Source organism: Cervus elaphus, chromosome 19, assembly GCF_910594005.1.
Source record: "Cervus elaphus chromosome 19, mCerEla1.1, whole genome shotgun sequence".
NCBI lineage: Eukaryota > Metazoa > Chordata > Mammalia > Artiodactyla > Cervidae > Cervus > Cervus elaphus.
The window spans coordinates 74,933,520-74,954,926 of NC_057833.1; the positions used below are offsets into that span (position 1 = coordinate 74,933,520).

At 48.0% G+C, this 21,407-nt stretch overlaps 1 protein-coding gene across 4 annotated transcripts in view; it reads right to left on the reverse strand.

Annotated features, from left to right (window-relative positions):
- Positions 1-21,407, reverse strand: part of SLC37A1 (solute carrier family 37 member 1) — a 72,597-nt gene that overhangs the window by 21,990 nt on the left and 29,200 nt on the right. For all 4 annotated transcript variants that reach the window (XM_043874226.1, XM_043874227.1, XM_043874225.1 and 1 more), the window contains 5 exons: positions 20,368-20,503; positions 18,530-18,606; positions 16,785-16,951; positions 11,410-11,447; positions 4,786-4,857 (listed from right to left, as the gene is read on the reverse strand). In XM_043874226.1, the coding sequence (XP_043730161.1) occupies positions 4,786-4,857; positions 11,410-11,447; positions 16,785-16,951; positions 18,530-18,606; positions 20,368-20,503 (490 nt within the window). The remainder of the gene's footprint in view (positions 1-4,785; positions 4,858-11,409; positions 11,448-16,784; positions 16,952-18,529; positions 18,607-20,367; positions 20,504-21,407) is intronic.

The window sequence follows — 21,407 nt, forward strand, 5'->3', positions numbered from 1 at the left end:
TAAATTTTGATTCTGGACATCCTTAAAGTTTATCACCATTAAAGCAAAGAACTCAGGGTGGGACATCAAGTCAGAGCAAGGATGACTGACAAATGTCCTTCATAAAGGCACTATGAAGGTCGAAGATTTAAAAAGAGATGTTTCTATGTACTCCAGACTTTCCACATAATCAAACAGGTTTTATTGATTTATCTCACCCACTCCAGTATTCTTGCCTGGAGAATTCCATGGACAATGGAGCCTGCCAGGCTACAGTCCATTGGGTTACAAAGAGTCAGCCATGACTGCGTGATTATCACTCACTCACACTATAAACTGTGCAAGCTATATTCAAAATGCAGTTAAATTGAAAAAAACAAGAAAATCACAAAGCATTGCCACATCTCTTTCTTGATATCAGAATTCTCTTCTGGTGGAGAACAGAAATTTGGAAAACAGGGTGGCAGGTTGCAGCACTGGCAGCCCCTCGGGCACTGAGCACCCAGCACCTGCCCTCTTGGCTGCATCACTGAGAAGACTGCCTCCCGCCATGAATGGCTTGGACATGGAGAGCTGTCCTCTGGTGAGCGTGGTCACAGTTAACTATGTGCTCTGATGTTCCAGGATGCAGATGACAAGCCCCGGTTTGGAACCAGAGCATCCTCCTGAAGACAATGCCACAGAGGTATATGAACACAGAGACCCTCTATTTGAGTTTGGAAATAAACTTCTCTCTTGGGAATTATAGCTGTCCTGTGTGTGTGTTAAGTCACTTCAGTCGTGTCCGACTCTTTGAGACCCTATGGTCCGTAGCCCACCAGGCTCCTCTGTCCTTGGGATTCTCCAGGCAAGAGTACTGGGGTAGGTGGCCATTCCCTCCTCCAGGGATCTTCCCAACCCAGGGATTGAACCCGCATCTCTTACATCTCCTGCATTAGCAGGTGGGTTCTTTACCACCAGCACCAGCTGTCCTGTGTAGGAAACGAAATCAATTGTTCTCAACCCTGGCATCTCCTGGGGACTCTGAGAGACCCCAGTGCCCAGGCTGTACCCTAGACCCAATATAGCAGTCTTGGGGCAGGACCCCAGAGAGTCGTTTGTGTCATTAGGCTGAGAACTGCAGGATAGACTTTTTTTTTTTTAACACTGAATGTTCTGACAGGTGGACCATGAAATGCAGCCAGATAACGAGAAAAAAGGAAGAGAAAAGACTGCTCAGCCAGGAGGGTAGTAATCACAGGTCCAGCACTGAAACCCACCTGGTCACAGCCCAGGGTTGGCACTGACCCTTCCTTGTTCAGAACACTGGGTAGGGTATTCTGCATACTGGGTTCAAAGCCCCAGCCCAGCCCCTCTGCCCTAAGCTGTGAGGAGCCCCTCAGGCCAGTCGGGAAGCCATGTCTTCATTTAAGATAGGCCTCCTGCCCACACCTGCTCATCCTCTATGTGGTTCCATCCTCCCAAGTCCAGTATTTTGCAGCATCTGGAGGAGGGATCAGTGAGGTCATGGGGGAGGCTTCCAAAGCGAACCAGGAAAGCAACCTGGGAACCAACAGAGACCCGCTGGGGGAACTGGGTACCGGAAGCGGTGTGTCTGGGGCCCCCAGGGCATCTGCTGGGACAGAGAGCCCTCAGTGGGCCGGGGGCTCATTCAGCCAAGGACCCGCACTCGGAGGTTTACACATTCACAGAGCAAAAGGGCTCCATGTGGTGAGAGCAAAACACGCACGGGAGTTTACATGAACGATGGCTCAGCCCAGCCTCAACCTGTGCTGGCCCCACGTGCAGTTGTCGGATGGAGTAACCTTTATTTCTGCTTTTATTAAAGAATTTCTTATTGGAGTATAAATGCTTTACAATGTTGTGCTAGTTCCTTCTGTATAACCAGGTGAATCAGTTGTGTGTATATGTATATATATCCCTTCCCACTTGGACCTCCTTCCCCCCCCACCCCAATCCCATCGACCTAGGTCATTAACCTTTAGCATCTAAACACCCACTCAGCACTCTTTAAGTGGTTGCTGAGCCACAGCCCATCAGAAAGACCCTCAGAGGTGCAGGAGAGAGTTGGATGGGAGAGTGGGATGAGCAGATGGAAACTGGAATATATAGAATGGATAAACAAGGTCCTACTGGAGAGCACAGGGAATTATATCCAATATCCTGTGATAAATCACAATGGAGAAGAATATGAAAAAGGCTGTGTTAATATATGTGTGCATAACGCAATTAACACAGCATTGAAACTCAACTATACTTCAATAAAAATAAAATTTACAAAGATAAAAACAACAAAAAGTGGAAAGAATTGTTAAACAAAAGACCCTCAGAGACGCCAAGGATGACAAAAAGACACATAGCTATAAGGATGACGAATGCCAACCATCCCCAACATGACATCATGAAAACCTGCAAGGTTGGACGCAGGTCACCACATGGCAAGTGATCCCAGAGCCTCTTTCTCTGTCCACGTTCTCGTCCCTGCCCTACCCCTTTCTTTATGATTTTTCCATGAAGTCGTTAAGAACCACGCCTGGGGCAGAAAAGGATTAAGCAGTCCCGGCTGAAAAGCCATCGTGGTCAGGGGCCTGGGTAAGGCTCAACTCTGAACTGGTCACTCTGTGAAAGGGGACACCAGGGCGTGCTGTCAAACCTGTGACACATCCTGCCTGCTGACCCGAGGGCGACCCCAGTGCGTGAGCTCTTCCTACGACAGAAGGGAGGGGACCAAGCCTGATGAGTGCGCCGGGGCCAGCTGAAAGGAGACGACCTTCCACCCTGGCCAACACCTGCCTGGTCACGGCCACGTCAAGGTCAGCCTGAAACAGGACCTACTGCGGCCTCGGAATATGTCACTGTCTCTTTGGTGACACGTTGGTAAATAGACTTTCGTAGAAGAAAAAGAAAAAGGAACAGGAAGTCACATTTAGAAGACAGGGTTAGCTTTCCTGGCCAGTAACCACATTAGAGGGGCTTCCCAGGGGGCTCTAGTGGTAAAGAATCTGCCTGCCAGTGCAAAAGACGCAGGTTTGATCCCTGGGCTGGGAAGATCCCCTGGAGGAGGGCATGGCAACCCACTCCAGTATTCTTGCCTGGAGAATCCCATAGATAGAGGAGCCTGGTGGGCTACAGTCCATGAGGTCGTGAAGAGTCGGCCACAACTGAGCACACACACAAAACTACATTAGAACTCAGGGCCTGGCTCTCACCTCTAGAGAAAGGTAAGTCTTCAGCAGCAGATGGAGAGGAATTAGAGCCATCTGGACATTGATTAAGGCCCGATGCTTTGTATCGGCATTTCTGTTCCCCACCAAATGTGGATGTTGAACCTCTGTCTCTAACATGATGGAATTAGGAGGTGGGGCCTCCCGGAGGTGATTAGGCCACAAGGGTGGAGCTGGGTGAGGAGGTTAGTGCCCACATTAGAAAAGACAGCAGAGAGCTGGCTTCTCTCCCTGCTCCACCAAGTGAGGGTTCCTGGCGAAGCGAGCCGCCCACCAGCCAGGAAGCAGGCTCTCTCCAGATGTTGGATCTGCTGGAGCCTTGATCTGGGACTTCCCAGCCTCCAGAAATACACGTCTGAAATGCGAGAAGTAAATGTTTATCGTTTTAGCCACCCAGTCTATGATATTTTTGTTACATCAGCCCAATCTGAGATACCTGATTTTGATGGAAACTCAGAAATGAGTAGAGATTTGAAAGCATTTCAGTTGAATTTCACTAAAATCCAAGCACCAAACTGTATGAGACACTATTTTTCCTTTTTCCATTATTTCAACCACCTGAAATCATTCCCTTGGGCAATAAAGAAAAAAAATGCAGGAAGTCTGTTTAAAACACTTATCCTTTAAGCTAACTGACTTGAAAGGAGAATACCATACACTTTCAAGGATTATAACCAAATATAAAGCGGCCCTGCAGCTGGGTGTGGTCAGCCAGGCAGAAGTGATGCGAGGCATTTCTTGGGAGCACAGCCCTCCCTTGGTACCCGGGATCTGTAGGGGATTGGTATCAGGATTCCCTTAAGAGACTCAAATCATCAGATACCCAAATCCCTTGCATACGATGGCTAAGAACAGTCAGCCCCCATATGGGCAGGTTCACAGCCCTCTGGACACGGAGGGCTGACCGCATCCTAAGAGGAGACGGGCAGGTGAGGCCCAGGCCAGGGAATAGCCCTGGACTGCATCTAACCTCTTCACTTCTGAGGGGAACCTGGCAGGGAGCTCAGCCCATCTGTGCCTCAACTTCCTCTTCTGTATAATGGACAGTCAGTGAAGGGGCTGGAAGCTGACTTTCTATGTTGACTCTGGGTCCCCCTCTTACTCCCAGCCCACCTTATGCTCTCCCCACCTGAAACCCCCTTGGGTCAGTATGTGCAGACTCAGCCCTCACCTCCTAGACACCTCTGTCCACTGGCTTAGGGAGGCTCCCAAGACCAGGCCTGAACTAGCGGCTGCTCAGTCCTCTCTGGGCAGCTCTGTCTGGTTGGTTTTCTCTCTGTACCCCATGCCTGTCCTCTTCCCCCCAGGATGTGAGGTCCACGGGGGTGATGGGATATTGGGTGAGGGGTGAGGGGATGATGCCCCTGCCCCAGTCTCACCTGGAGAGGGGCTGCAACCCCAAATGCTGCAGATGGCTGTCCAATGAATGAATCGCTCACAAATTTGAGTCACAAACTTTAAGTAAGCACAGCCCACCATCCAAACAAAATGAACAAACGTGAACTGAAGAAATACAACACCCTGGGTGTCTGCAACAGGTGTCACTGAGGCAGGACCCCAACTGCCTGCCTGCGGAACTCACCGGAGACTTCTCGGCTGGGACTGGCTTCTGCGGCCGGAACCTATGCGCACCATTCTCGTAGCCTCTTGGATGCTGAGGGAATAAAGTTAATTAGAGCAAATGCTGAATCAACAACCAGACATGACAGCTATGCTCACTGCAGCAAGAATACTGTCTTCATGAAAATGCTACCAAGGGAAAAATAAGGCAAATGTTTAAAACAAAACAAAGGCTACTCAGCTTATTCTCAAGACTCCAGACCCTCAGAATAACAGAGGGTAAAAGTGAAAACCTTTCCTGAAGAATCATCCAAGACTGAAGAACATTGCCGTTGTTGTTCAATCGCAAACTCACGTCCAACTCTTTGCAGCCCCACAGACTGCAGCACACCAGGCTCCTCTGTCCTCCACTATCTCCCAGAGTCTGTTCAAATTCATGTCCATCGAGTTGGTGATGCCATCCAACCATCTCACCCTCTGCGGCTCCCTTCTCCTTTTGCCCTCAGTCTTTCCCAGCATCAGGAGCTTTTCCAATGAGCTGGCTCTTCACATCAGGTGGCCAAAGTATTGGAGCTTCAGCATCAGTCTTTCCAATGAATATTCAGGGTTGATTTCCTTTAGGACTGACTGGTTTGACCTCCTTGCAGTCCAAGTGATTCTCAAGAGTCTTCTGAAGCATCATAATTTGAAAACATCAGTTCTTTGGCCATCAGCTTTCTTTATGGTCCAATTCTCACATCCATACACGACTACTGGAAAACCATAGCTTTGATTATTCAGACTTTTGTTGGCAAAGTGACAAGACCGAAGGATAAACAAATGTAAAAATGCTGGTTAAGGCAATTTAAGTTTACTGAATGACTTTGACATTTTTAAGACTGAAAGGCCTTCAGAAATAATATAGGCCAATGTTTTTCTCTAACAAGTGAAAAAAAAGAGACCTCCTTACACCTGCAGACAGAAGGAAGAAAACACCCTCCGCATAGACTTGTCGGAGAAGATACAGCTCAACCACTGGGGTTATGGTGTGTGTGTGTTTGTGTGCATGCATGCATGTGTGTGTGTGTGTGTGTGTGTGTGTGTGTACAGTAAATATGTTTTAATTTCTCTTGGTTCTCAGGTAGCATCAGTGGTAAAGAATCCACCCGCAATGCAGAAGACCTGAGTTCTATCCCTGGATTAGGAAGATCCTCTGGAGGAGGGCGTGGCAACCCACTCCAGTATTCTTGCCTGGAAAATTCCATTGACAGAAGAGCATGGTGGGCTACAGTTCATGGAGTCGCAAAGAGTCAGACACAACTGGGCGCACATGCACCGCACTGCACTTAATTTCTCTTAGATGCACCTAGGAGTGAAATTGCTGGGTCATCTGGTAACTCTATGCTTAACGTTTTGAGGAACTGCCAGACTGTTTTCCAAAGTGGTTGCACCATTTTAATATCCTCACCAGCAGTATACGAGTGTTCCAATCTGCTATTATCTTCTTGATTCCAGCCACTGCAATGAGTATGAAGTAGTATCTCATTATGGCTTGGATTATACTTCCCTGATGACTAATGACATTAAACAGCTTTTCATGTGTTTATTGGCCATTTATTTATCTTATTTGGAGAAACATCTCTTCAGATTCTTTTAACCTTCTTAAACTAGGTTGTCTTCTATTACTGAGTTCCAAGTGTTCTTTATACAGTTCAGTTCAGTTCAGTCACTCAGTCATGTCCAACTCTTTGCGATCCCATGGACTGTAGCATTCCGGGCTTCCCTGTCCATCACCAACTCCCAGAGCTTGCTCAAACTCATGTCCATTGAGTCAGTGATGCCATCCAACCATCTCATCCTCTGTCGTCCCCTTCTCCTTCTGCCTTCAATCTTTCCCAGCATCAGGGTCTTTTCCAAAGAGTCAATTCTTTGCATCAGGTGGCCAAAGTATTGGAGCTTCAGCTTCAGCATCAGTCCTCCCAATGAACATTCAGGAGTGATTTCCTTTAGGATAGTTCCGGAAGAAATATGGACAGAGGTTCGTGACATTGTAGAGGAGGCAGTGATCAAGACTATCCCAAAGAAAAGGAAATGCAAAACGCAAAATGGTTGTCTGAGGAGGCCTTACAAATAGCTGAGAAAAGAAAAGCTAAAGGCAAAGGAGAAACAGAAAGATATACTCTTCTGAATGCAGAGTTCTTTACATAATCTAGACACAAGTCTATGATCAGATATATGATTTGTGCATGTTTTCTACCATTCTTTGGGTTGTATTTTCACTTTTTTGATGGTAACCTTTGCCTAGAAGCTTTAAATTCAGTGAAGTACAATTTATCTGTTTTTACCTCCATGCTTTGTGGTTTTGGTGTGATATCCTAGGAGGCTGGCTTAATCCAAGATCATGAGGATTTCCTCCTGTATTTTCTTCTAAGAGTTTTATAGTTTTAGCTCTCACCTTTAGGTCTTTGGGGCTTCCTTGATAGCTCAGTTGGTAAAGAATCCGCCTGCAATGCAGGAGACCCTGGTTCGATTCCTGGGTCAGGAAGATCCCCTGGAGAAGGGAAAGGCTACCCTCTCCAGTGTTCTTGGGCTTCCCTTGTGGCTCAGCTGGTAAAGTATCTGCCTGCAATGCGAGAGACCTGGGTTTGATCCCTGGGTCAGGAAGATCCCCTGGAGCAGGGAAAGGCTACCCACTCCAGTATTCTGGCCTGGAGAATTCCATGGACTGTATAGTCTATGGGGTCACAAAGAGTTGGCTACGACTGAGTGACTTTCATTTCAGGTCTTTAATCCATTTTAATTTTGTGTATGGTATGAGGAAGTGTTCCAAATTCATTCTTTGAATGTGGCTCTCCAGCTGTCTCAGCACCATGTGTTAAAAAGACTATCTTTTTCCCATTGAATGGTCTTGGCACCTTTGTCGAAAAACAATTGACCATACATGTGAGGGTTTGTTTCTGGACTCAGTTCTAGTCTATCGATCTATATGTCTAACCTTATGGTAGTAACATAGACAGAGCCTTATTAGAGCAGCTTTGTAGTAAGTTTTGAAACTGGGACGTGTGAGTCCAACTTTGCTCTTTTTCAGGATTCTTTTGGCTACTCTAGATTCCTTGAATTTTCACAAGAAATCAAGGATAAATTTATCAATTTTTGCCAAGAAGCCAGCTGGGGCTTTGATATAGATTACACACAATCAGTAGGTCCATTTAGGGAAATACTGCCATCTTGACAATATTCACTGAGTGTTTCTGGCAGTGAATACAGGATGTATTTTCATTTCTTAGGGCTTCAATTTCTTTCAACAATGTTTTGTAGTTTTCAATGTATCAGTCTTGTCCTTGGTTAAATTTATCCCTGAGTATTTCATTCCTTTTGCTGTTGCTGTCAATAAAATTGCCTTCTCAATTTCATTTTTGGATTGTTCATTGCTAATGTATAGAAATACAACTGACTTTTATACACTGATTTTGTATCTTGCAACCTTGCTAATTTTTTAATTAGCTTGAATAGGTTTTTGGTGGATTCCTTGGGATTTCCCATAGACAAGATCACACCGTCTACAAAGAGTCACTTTTGACTTATTCCTGTCCAACCTAGATAGCATATTTAAAAGCAGAGACATTACTTTGCCAACAAAGGTCCGTCTAGTCAAGGCTATGGTTTTTCTAGTAGTCATGTATGGATGTGAGAGTTGGACGATGAAGAAAACTGAGCGCCAAATAACTGATGCTTTTGAACTGTGGTGTTGGAGAAGACTCTTGAGAGTCCCTTGGACTGCAAGGAGATCCAACCAGTGCATCCTAAAGGAGATCAGTCCTGGGTGTTCATTGGAAGGACTGATGTTGAAGCTGAAACTCCAATACTTTGGCCACCTCATGCGAAGAGTTGACTCATTGGAAAAGACCCTGATGCTGGGAAGGATTGGGGGCAGGATGAGAAGGGGACGACAGAGGATGAGATAGCTGGATGGCATCACCGACTCGATGGACATGGGTTTGGGTGGACTTCGGGAGTTGGTGATGGACAGGGAGGCCTGGCGTGCTGCGGTTCATGGGGTCACAAAGAGTTGGACAGGACTGAGCGACCAAACTGAACTGAACTGTCCAATCTGCATGCCTCGAATTTCATTTTCTTGTTCAAATGCTCTGGCTAGAACTTCCTGTACATCAACTAGAAATGGCGAGAGCAGTCATCCTTGTTCTGTTCCTGATGTTACAGGGAAAGCATCCCATCTTTCAGCATCAAGTGTGATATTAGCTGTGGATTTTCATAGACGCCCTTCATCTGGTTGAGGCAAGTCTCTCTTATGTCTAGTCTGCTGAGTGTTTCATCATTAAGGGATGCTGGATTTTGTTGAAGGCTTTCTCTGCCTCTATTGAAATGACCCCAGTTTCTGTCCTTTATTCTATTGAGGTAAGTATTACATTAATTGATATTCAGGTGTTAAACCAGGTGTATACTGGAATAAATCCCAGTGAATCATGATGCTTAACCCTTTTTATATGCTGCTGGATTAGTATTTTGTTAAGTTTTGCATCTATACTCATGAGAGAACTTGGTCTGCAGTTTTCTGTTCTTGTGATGTCTTGTCTTCTTATATTATAGGATAATATAGAATACATGGGGAGTGTTTTCTTTTATTTCTTTGGAAGAGTTTGTGAATAGCTGGTATTAATTCTTTGAATGTTTGGTAGAATTCACCAGTGAAGTCATCTAGTCCTGGGGTTTTCTTTGTATTAATATTAAAACTTTTCATTAATAATTCAGTTTCTTTCCTTGTTATAGGTCTATTCAGATTCTCTCTCAAGTCAGTTCTGGCAATTTATATTTTTCTAGGAATTTCCCCATTTATTCTAAGCTATCTAACTTGTTAGTATACAGTTGTCCATAGAATTCCTTTATACTTCTTCTTTCTATAAAGTTGGTAGTAACATCCCCTCTCTCATTTCAGATTTTGGTAATGTGAATCTTCTGTCTTTTTCCTGATCAGTCTAAAGGATTCTCCATTTATAGATCTTTTCAAAGGACCAACTTTTGACTTATGGTCAAAAAATGTTGCCCCCCAGTTTCAGTAAACAAAGAATGCTGTTGCCACCAAGCCATCAGCCACTACAGACCCCTTCTAAGGTGTGCCCTGAGGGGTTTCAGGAAGATGAAAAAGGATCCTAGCCATAGATAGCTAGGATATCTAGGATGCTTTAAGGAATAATTTCAGTGAGCCCAGCCTCCTGCATCTTACTATACAGATACATGTGATAAAGTCATTTACTTGAGATGTCTGGTTTTTTGTGATTAGCAATAATCTTTTGAAGTATGTGGCTTTTTTTTCAGCAAAAACGCCTATCCATCCTGGCCCCTCCCTTACCTCTTTGGAACACTTGCTCAGAGCCACTGAGAGGCTTCAGTCCTCAATGAGTTCTCTGAATAAAACATTACTCACAACTTACAGGCTGTGTTTTTTCTGTTGACAAATTTAATTGATTTTCTCTACTGTTTTTCTGTTCTTTTCTGTTGTTGTTTGTTTGTTTCTAGTAAAAGAGTCCTTATGGGACTGCCCTGGTGTCCACTGGTTAAGAATCTGCCTTGCAATGCAGAGGACATGAGTTCAATCCCTGGTTGGGGAACTAAGATCCCACATGACAAGAAGCAACTTAGCCTGCAAGTCACACCTTCTGAGACTGCATGACTCAAGAAGATTCTGCATGCTGCTACTAAAACTCAGAGCAGCCAAATAAATAAAAAAAAAAAGAATCCTTATATTTTATAAACATACACTGAAATAGTCAGAGACAAAATGTTATAATATGATGACCAGTATTTGAATACAAAATAAACCCTGAGGAGAAGGGGTGTCTTACAAGGGGTACTGATAACATGAGATGGGCAGGTAATGGGCACATGCACATCCATGATACTATTCTTTTTACTTTCTTAGTGTTTTAAAGTTTCTTTAACAAAAACTTTAAAGAACTGGAAAAACAAAAACTGCAAGCTGAAAAGAAGACCTTCAGATGGGAAATTCCCAGGACGGGGCTGTGAGCAGAAGCCAGCACCTGTGAAAGGCCTTGCAAATGCAGCTTTGCACGGAGCTCTGCTCATGATGTGGGGCAGGTGTGAAGGGACAGAGCAGATGGGGAAGCGGTCAAGCTCAGCCCCAGCCCCTGGCCTCGGGGTCCCCTCAGGAAGCCCTCCCTTCCCCCCACCCATGGGTCTCTCCAGGGTGGTGGATCTGATGAAATGTCCCCAGAAATCAGTCCAGTCTCTCCCTCTGACCGAATCCCTCTGAGAGTTGGAAAGAGGAAGGGGAGCCCCGATTCCCCATGAGACCTGGGGAAGCTGGCACCCCAGGGGCTCCTTGAGCCGTCAGGGGGACTGAGCAGGGGCAATGACTCAGCGTCGGCCCAGGTCACACGCACAAGTGCAGGAACGCCTCCGGCACGGGGATGCTCTTCCGTAAGTCTGAGCTGTGCACAAGGACGATTACACACGAGGACAACGACGATCGGTCTCATTACAAGTAATCTTTTTCTAAAACTGCCAATATTTTGAGGGTGGGACTAGTGTGCACATTTGGTTACCCACTGACAGGACAGACAGGGTCAGGCTGGTGACAGTGACCAGACACGGGCTCGGAAGACACGAGAAGCAGAGAGCATGTCCTTACCGTGGCCGGGGAGGAAGAGCAGGCAATGTCCTTCGGATCTGAAACACCAAACAGGAACAGCATGAATCAGGGCTGGGTGCTTCCTCCGACACAAGAAATTAAACCAGAACAAGGCACCATCTGACACTTTTACTAACTTAACAACCATTAAAAAAAAAAAGGCAATGCGCAAGGCAGCATGTCTGGTGGGTGAGGGCAGAGGTTCACCACCCCTGCACAAATCCACATGCACACACCCCTTCCCTCACTCAGGCTCCGAGCCTGCCTGATCCCTGTGAACTGAAGCGGGGAGAACAGGCAACCAGTGCCAGCAAACGCAGGTCATCATGAATCTGAAGCCTGCTTTGCAAAATGGAAAATAGTTTACAAACAAAAACAAGCAGAGCATATGTGTACTGTGGAGACCAGCCTTGTCAGATACATTTAAAGGATAAGTGCCAGAAGGAAACAGAAAATATGACCAGTAGATCTGAGCAGTGGGACTCTGATAACATTTGGGATGAGTCATTTAATGTTATGGGATGAATAAGAAGGAAAGATTAGTGGGCACAAAACACCTATCTTGAAATAGAACAAAATGCCTTTTACTGAAATGCAAGGAGGTGTGAAATAAGTCATATTTCATAGCAAGCAAAGAAAATTTAAACATGAAGACTCTCCTCTGCCCTTTGAAGACCTCTCCTCCTCACTGTGCATTCTGTGTCTGGATTAGGTATGGACCAGACTTTCCCATCGGGGCTTCCCTGGTGGCTCCGAGGTAAAGAATCTACCTACAATGCAGGAGACTGAGCTTTGATCCTGGGTCGGGAGGATCCCCTGGAGGAGGGAATAGCAACCCACTCCAGTATTCTTGCCTGGAGAATCCCATGGACAGAGGACCCTGGTGGGCTATAGTCCATGGGGTCACAAAGAGCCGGACATGTCTGAGCGACTGACACTTTCACTTTTCAAACCTCCTCATTGGCAGGAACACCTGCTCAGCCAGGAAGAACAACATTCTCCAAGCATCCACAGAACAGTCCTTAAAGATCACATCCCTTCTGGGTCTGGTCAGGGGTCGCAGGTCCCACTGCGATGCCACTCAGACCTGGATTTTTAATCTGTCAATAACACGACATTTGATGTACAGTCTTCTGTCTCAAAAACCTGATCTGTGTCCTGATTTCTAACTGGTGGAACAGTTCTCAGAGTGTTCTATGATGCTCTTCCCAGGTAATAATAATCCTCAAAGTTGGCTCAAATAAAACTTTCCAATTCTTTCTTAGATCTACTGATTAATTTTTCATCGTAGGAGGGAAGGACATGAAAAGGAACAAAACCAGAAGCTAGGCTTTTTTCATATTCCTAATTTAAGATCATGTCCATGTGATCTGGGAACAAGAGCTGACCTTATTGCCCTGAGTAGCTTTGGGAAGCAAACCCCACTTCTTGAGAATCCATAAAGCCACCTTTCAACAGCTCTGCTCCCTCCCCAGCACCCAGAACCTGGGTCTTTTTTTTTTTTCCCCCTTTATTTATTTATTTATTTTTTCAATGGGTTTTGTCATACATTGATATGAATCAGCCATAGATTTACACGTATTCCCCATCCTGATCCCCCCTCCCACCTCCCTCTCCACCCGATTCCTCTGGGTCTTCCCAGTACACCAGGCCCGAGCACTTGTCTCATGCATCCCACCTGGGCTGGTGATCTGTTTCACCATAGATAATATGCAAAACAGAAAAAGAGACACAGAAGTACAGAACAGACTTTTGAACTCTGTGGGAGAAGGTGAGGGTGGGATGTTTCGAAAGAACAGCACGTATATTATCTATGGTGAACCTGGGTCTTTTTATAGAAAGATGGTGAGACAGTTTCACTGCCTTGAGGCACAAACTGAGCCACAGGACTTTAAACTTCCCACAGCGGAGTTCCCTCCTGCAAGACACAGAGGGGCACATGGTCTAGGGGTCCCCAGACCACATGCGATCCTGGGCTGCAGGCTCCTCTTGGCTCGCCCTCTGCTGAGGGGAGGCCCAGGGAGCCCTGGTGGGCCTGATGGATCTGGCGATATGCACTGACATCAGCTCCCCTCAACCCTCAGCTTTCCCCCGCCCATAGGCACCCCCTGGGGCAGTCCCAACGGCTCATCCTTGTGGGCATGGCCAGTCCCCAGGATGTGTTTTTTCCTGGGCTTTCACCTGCATGACATTGGCACATGTGACCCTTGGTGGGGTATGTCTGAGGGCACCTTCCCAGGCAGCCCTAGTGGGGCCAGAGGACAGGGTGCCCACGGGGTCCTTGGGCCCAGCTCTGGGCAGGAAGGACGAGCAGGGACGGCCTGTCCCTCACTGCTGGCCACAAGAAGGGGCACACCTCCAGCTTTGCCACCCACCCCAGAGTCAGGGATCCGGGACGCTAAGGGGGCAGAAATAAATCACCAAGATGCACGTGGACCTGATCTTTCCTCTCTGCAGGTGCTCTGCCCTTGGACACAGGATGTGCTTACAGCTGCCTCCTGTCATTCATACAAACGCCACTTCCTTGTTACGGGGAAGAATACAGTACCGATCCCTTTGACAGAAAGGACCCCGTGGTCTTCTGTTCCGCTGCAGGGGACAGCTAGCAGCCTGTTAGCGTGACAGTGTCGGCAGTGGACTTGGCTCACAGGTGACATTGGGACCAGGAGGAAAAGACTCATTCATGAGGCCCTGGCTCGGGTCGAACCTGCCCACCTGCTTTTCTCTTTGTTGTGACTCGTGGACATGGGACCCTGGTGCCCGGGTCCCAGTGTTGGGGCGGGGCATGGTCAGGGGGCCACAGAAACGCCTCCTCCCACGAGGCTGGCTACAGGGGCTGTCCCAGGGGGAGGTGTCAGGGGCACAACCAACTGGCCTCCTGTCAAAGCCGTGTGCAGAGAGCAGCGGCTTGAGAGCTCGATCTCAAAAGGAAGACGGTCAGTGGGAAGGTGGAGAAGCACCAAGTCCATGAGATAGGCCCTGGGGCCCTTGGCGGAGGCCAGGCGAGGCCTGAGCGAGCAGCCGAGGGTGGTCTTCAGTGGTCTTTAGACAAGCACGGCCACTCCTGTGCAGAGAAGAGCTGCCCAATGCAGAGAGCGCGGGACCGGGTGACTGAGTGATGCTCGAGGGGAGGGGGGACCAGAGTGGGCAGAGCCCCTGCCCCAGCCGGGAGGAGTGCAGGGGAGGGGGCAGGTTTGGGCAGAGGAGGAGGAGCAGTGAGAGGACATTTCTGGGGGCCTTGTGAGGAATGGGGACCAGGAACTCAATGGATGGTCTTGCACAACCTTGAACTTATTTACCGGTAACGGTGAAAAGCTAAGACTGCATGTAAGGAGACCCTGCATCGACCAGATGAATGTGATGAAAGGAGGGGACTTCAGCCCCACAGCACCCTGCCCCCAGCCTGCAGCACCCCGAGACCCCTCTTAGTCTTCAGGGCCCACTGAGGGCCACCTCCCCTCCCCAGGCCAAGGAGGGGGGGACACGAGTGCCCATTGTGCCCCAAGTCAGCGTCATTACATCTCCCAGCAACACCTTAGGGCCTTGGGGGACCTGGGCAGGTGCCTTTCATCCCAGAGTGGGCTGGGGGCGGGAGGCGGGAAGGGATGCAAAGCCCCTGGGTCACCATGGAAATAGGAGGGCGGGTGAGAGGATGGTGCGTAGGTAGGAAAGTGCCTCTGGGAGAACCCCCTCCCCCAGTCACTACCACACGGACCCTCTCAGCATCGCCCAGCCCCTCAGAAATCACAGAAGCTGCGGCTCTGGGGAGGATGCTCTCATTTTATTACAAAAGACGAAATCAGGACTTCCTTGTTCCTGGAAATCCTGTCCCATCTGGATGACTGAGCCCTGGCCAGGCCAGCAAACAAGCTCCTGTCCACTGCCACATATTCAGTCCCTCATCACCTTGCCTCTTTCCTCCAGAACCGCCCCTTTGTCAGTTAAGGAGGAGAACAAAGCCTCTGTAGACTCTGGACGCTGGGCAGGAGGCACCGGGGGGCCCCTGTGAGTCACTGTCCAGGTGACGGAGTGGAAGGGGCCCCAGGAGAGTCCAGGTGAGCCGGTACCGGGTGCTGGGGACACAGCCTGGAGGAAAACAGGTGACGTGGCGGCCTTTCCCGGAACTTTGGTGACACGCAAGCTACAGCTAATTCCACAGGTTGGCAAGGAAGCCACAATACCCACCCTCCCCCGCCCATAAGCTGTTAAACAATTCATTTGTTCGTTCGGGCCATTTCGAGATGCTGCTAAAAGCTTACTCAGCCCCTTGAGAAAATGGTGAAACTGGGAGGTAAACAGCGCCGCCCTCCCCTGCTTGCATGGGGTGGGGGTGGGGGGCTAGGACTGGGTGGGGGGAGGCTAGGACTGGGTGGGGCAGGACAGTAATTCCATCTAACTTTCTGTCCTCACTGACAGGACAATGTTGGCCTGAGAGCCTCCTGTGTGCTCCACTAAATGGGTGGTTATTTTAAAAATGCAAAGCTTACCATTAGAAACAAGAAAAAAGAAGAAACTCCACATGCGTTAATCTTTTGGATGATGAAACTGCTCTGAATGCAAAGCTGAGGCTGCAATTAATGTTCCACAGGGATGAAGTCATTCGACTCCAGAGCATCTCTACCTGGGAGCTGACAGTGGGGCACTGTCTAGTACCATATGATTTTATTTAGCTTTAAACCAAATTAAAGATGTAAACGCCAAATATAACTCATCAGAATAGCTTGTGGGATTAGGACACCCTGACATAAAACAGTGAAAGCAGCCCTTGCTTCTCTATGGTTAGTGTAACTGTTAAGATCCTTGTCCTGCCAATCATAATTTTAAAAATTACTTTCAAATGCAGTTAAAACAGAAGTCTGGTATTGAGTCCAGGATGGAAAAAAGGATTGGATTTTTCTGGTAGAACATTCTTGTCTAATTAAGATACATGAGCTTAAGTCATGCCATGGTTTTAAAACATTGTCAAGGATATATCTTATCAGAGAGCAAACAACTGGCAAGGCACGTTTCAGTTTGTGGCAGCAAGACTGGGGTGAGTGGGTACAGCCACATGGGCTGGGCCGTGAGCAGCGTGGCAGGTGGAGGACGACCACGTATGCCTGATGCTGCAGAGCAGGGGAACAGGGAACAGGGGAACAGAGGAGTTTCAACATCAGTTTACTCCAGAAATCAGAAAACAACAGAAAATCCAACCAGACCAGGAGAACAACAGTTCATCAGGGAAGCCTGTACCTAAGAAGGAAGTCTGCCTGGCCTGGGAGAGCTGGGCAACCCCATGCCTGCCCGGGACAAAGCCACAACAGCCTCCTCTCCTAAACTCGTCCCCCAGAAGCCACCACCCACCCCGGGAAGGGGTCATCATCCATGGTACTTACGTTCGATGAGAAACAGAAAGCACAGGATCCCCATGGCAGCCACGATGGCCCCGGGCACGATGAAGGACAGGCCCCAGCATGTGGACACCCAGTAGCCAGCGATCAAGGAGCCCAGGATGTTGCCCACGGATGTGTGAGAGTTCCAGACTCCCATAATCAAACCTCGCCTGCAACACAGCAAGAGACGGCACGTGAGGTCTCAGGGATTCAGTGGGTCAGCACGTGAGCTCACAACAGTGCCTGCACAGTGCATGAGCTGATGTAGAAATAAACGGGGCTTCCCAGGTGGCACAGTGGTAAAGAATCCACCTGCCAATGCAGGAGATGTGAGTTTGATTTCTGGGTTAGAAAGATCCCCTGGAGAAGGGAATGGCAACCCACTCCAATATTCTTGCCTGGGAAATCCCATGGATAGAGGAGCCTGGAAGGCTACTGTCCATGAGGTCACAAAGAGTCAGACATGACTTAGCGACTGAGCACTCACCCAGAAATAAAAAGGCGGTGCACACACCATCTCTGCAAGGCTCAGGACTGGGGTGTTTATGAGACGGCTGTATCTTCATTTACTCTGGCTGTATAATTACATCTCTCTTAGCTTATTCATTTTATGATTAAAAGAGGAAAGTGGCCTTTTCCTGAAATTCTTGGAAAGACTGAAATTTAAATTTGTGCTTTTGCAATCTAAATACAGGGCTTCCCTTGTGGCTCAGCTGGTAAAGAATCCACCTGCAATGTGGGAGACCTGGGTTCACAAGATCCCAGGGTTGGGATCTTCCCTGGGTTGGGAAGATCCCCTAGAGAAGGGAAAGGCTACCCACTCCAGTGTTCTGGGATTCTCCAGTGTTCTGGCCTGGAGAAGTCCATGGGATTGCAAAGAGTTGGACACGACTGAGCGATTTTTACTTCACTTCACTTTACTTCCCCAGTGGTGCTAGTGATAAAGAACCCGCTTGCAATGCAGGAGACATAAGAGACGTGGGTTAGATTCCTGCATGGCGAAGGTCCCCTGGAATTGGGCATGGCAACCCACTCCAGTATTCTCGAATGGAGAATCCCCATGGACAGAGGAGCCTGGAGGGCTACAGTCCATAAGGTCACAAAGCATTGGACATGACTGAGCAACTTAGCGAGCACGCAATCTGAATACAATCATCTGATGAAACATTTTGTTAACAAAAGTTCATGCTGATGAACCCGCCAGATGAACATGGCTAAATAAAGCTGGATGAGTGGGTTTCCTGTTTTAGCTTCCCTATGTTGTCCAATCACTTTCTAATCGTGGTCCTGGCTGTGCTGTGTGTCACACGAACATCAGGATGGCCTCTGACTGCAGTCAGGTCCAGAAGTGAGTACAGCTCTCCCACCAGGTGCGGGGTGACCTTGACAGGACCTGCTAACACTTCCCTGTACCTTCCAGTCTGTGAATATGCAGCTTCTGCTTCCCAAGGCCTGGGGCGAGGCCCTGACTGATTTCTTCCAGGTTCCCGGGAGGCCGGTAAAGCCCAGGCTGCTGGTGGGCCTGTGAGGGTGACTCAGACTCTACCCCGCCCACAACGAGGGGCATCTCCTGGGACCAAGGCCTATCTGAATTTCAGACCCTCAAGTCCCAGAGGTTTCAGGCATCTTATCTCATAGAGTAGACTAAGGTGATTTTTCTGTAATCAATCTGAAGAAAAACTAAAAATAAAGTGGTCTAGTTTCCATTAGAAGAATGAAAGCTGCTGGAAACAGGCTGCCTTCCTCACCTGCCTTTTCCAAACCAGTTCCCGAGGCAGGTGACAACGCTGGGCCAGCCTGTGGTCTGCACAAGTCCATTGATGATCTGCAACAGAGAGCAAAGGAGCAGGCCGCTGAGGGGGACACGCACACCGAGGGAGCCCATGCCCAGGGCTTTGGGTGCACAGCAGGGACCCTCACACGAAGAAGGGGCAGAAGCCCATTCGATGGGAGCTTCAAAGCCAAACGTGTGTTTTAACTATATATATGTATATGTGTGCTCAGGCGCTCAATCATGTCCGACTGTTTGTGACCTCATGGACTGTAGTCTGCCAGGCTCTTCTGTCCATGGGATTTCCCAGGCAAGAAAACTGGAGTGGATTGCCATTTCCTACTCCAGGGGGTCTTCCCAACCTAGGAAATGAACTCAGCTCTCCTGCATTACAGGCACATTCTTTACCACTGAGCCACCATGGAAGCCCTATATATATATATATATATTGGAGAAGGAAACTACAACCCACTCTAGTATTCTTGCCTGGATAATCCCATGGACAGAGGAGCCTGGTTGGCTACAGTCCATAGGGTTGCAAAGAGTCAGACATGACTGAGCAACTGAGCATACATGTATATACCTTATTATGAGAGTAATGTGTGTCTACTATGAAAATTTTAGAATAAGCAGAGAGAAGAAAGAAAAGAAAATCTCTTGCTGAGAGATGAACAGCTTGGGGCCAAGCTTTCCAGTGTCTTTCCAACCTAAAACTTTATAAAAAGAGAAAAACCTTCTCCGTTTTATAGAACTGTGATGAAACCACAAATGTGGCTTATAAATTGCACATTTTCCCATCTTCCACTATCAAGAAGGTACAGTTGCTAAGGCTCCACTGAAATGAGCATAACCTTGACCTGGCAACTGGAGAAACATTTTCCACTTGCCAGGAGCGCCCTGAGTTTTTGTTGGAAGAAGGGACTTAAGAAGTGTATTGGCAACTGGCTTTGCTTTCATCTCAGCGGCCTCAGGGGCAGCTTTAGGAGGCAACATGAAGCAAGGTCCAACCTCCAGTCTCCTCCAACCTCTGCAGGGGAGGACCGGCCTCCGGGAGGTGGCCTGGGAGCCACTGGACTGGCCTCGGGGGCCACCAGGCTCAGCCTTCCCTCCAGGAACATTCTGCGACTCTGGGGAATTCTAATTTTCTGTATTACTATAAAGTGTGCATCACTTTGGTAACAAAAACAGCTGAACTCTTTGAAGTCCTGTGGTGAAAGTTGTAAGAGCAAATTACATATAATTTGCCCCATGATCTTAGAACATCCTCTTGGGCTCTCTGGAGAGCCTCAGAAGTTGAGCATCATTGCTTTGAGTCCTTTTCCATGTCTGGTCAATACTGACTATCCACAGGGCTGCTGGCAGGGGCAGAGCTGAGCGTTCCAGGCAGCACTGGGCCTGTTAGAAGGGGCCGGCCGTAGGCCCGTCTGGCCCTCGATCCCCTGCAGCTCTGTCAGGCCCTCACTTTTCATCCCCACTGACTGCCCCCAAGGCCCCTCAACCCTCTCCTCTTCTTGCCACACCCACATTTCCCAACTCTGGAGCAGTCAAATCTGTGACAGGACAGAGCATCTCAAACACATCCAAATTAAGGCAGAAGGACTCATGAGGCTTCAACACTTCGTGGCTGCTGGCATCTCAGAGCAGAGGCGAGAAAAGGGGCCGTGCGGTCCAGTGCTGACCCTGACTTCAGACAGGACACAGCTCTGCCCCCTCTCCCGTCCTCTGCCGTCTTCTCTCTCGGCAGAGGTGACAGGAACACCCCATCCAGCTCATGGTAGAAACTCAACATGTGGTGAGCCATGGACCAGACCTCACCTGAGTTATCACGTAGAACCCGAAACTGTGGATGTTGTAGAAGTACCCTACCCCAAACAGGGCAGTAAAGGCACCGCTGGCCAGCATCCCGAAGGTTAGGTAATACCGGATGGGGAGGCGTTCCCCTATTATGCCACTGAGGATGGAGAAAAAAGGAAGACAAACATGAGAAAATAAACACACCCATAACGTAAATGACCTGGTCATGGCTCTCCGGGTGCTTTCATGCTGTTCTCTGAGCTTTTAGAACTTGAAAGCACTCCAGTTTCCAGGAAGTTTTAATCACAATTATTTCTCAATGGAGCATTTATTCACCAGAAATTGGTAACATCCTTTAGGACTTTCTATTTAGAGTAGAAGTCACTGTCAAATAATAAAATTGAAACAGACAGAAAGGATGACTGCCAGTGGAAAAAACCAAAAAACTTGTCCTACTGGCTTAATCCTGTTTTATATAAAAAGAATAGCCAGGGAATATATAGTGTTTTAAAGTTCCAACTGTTGGATTGTAGACAGGTGGCAGGAAAACGGACCACCTGTGACCTTGAGTAAGTTTCTCGACCCTCTGGCTGGCAGCAAGCCCGTGCGTGAGCAGCGAAAGGGGCTCTGCTGACGACCCTCCTGCCTTAACCACTGCGATCTGCTTTAAAGACTGACAGAGCCTTTTCCTTAAGGCAAAGCCTGAAACACGGGGGCAGAGCCTCCATGCTCCCTCTAAAAACAGGATTACTCAATAAAGAGCTAACCTTTCCGGAGAACTGCTTCCTAGAGCTGCCTAGGTGCGCAGGCAAGTAAATTTGGTTAAGCACCTGGCAGGTGGTGGGTGTGCAATAAAATAGCTCTGGTGCTCCTGGGGAGGGTGAAAGTTTCCAGTTTCATACCAGGGTATATACATTTAACAGGTTTTTACCACCATCACACCATGCTGCCCAATGCCATAGGAAACACTCTTTATTACTGCCCTGTAGGAAATGTCACCGTGGGACAACCTGATGTTGTGACTTATTAAGTGAATAAAAAAGCTGGAGAACAATCATTAA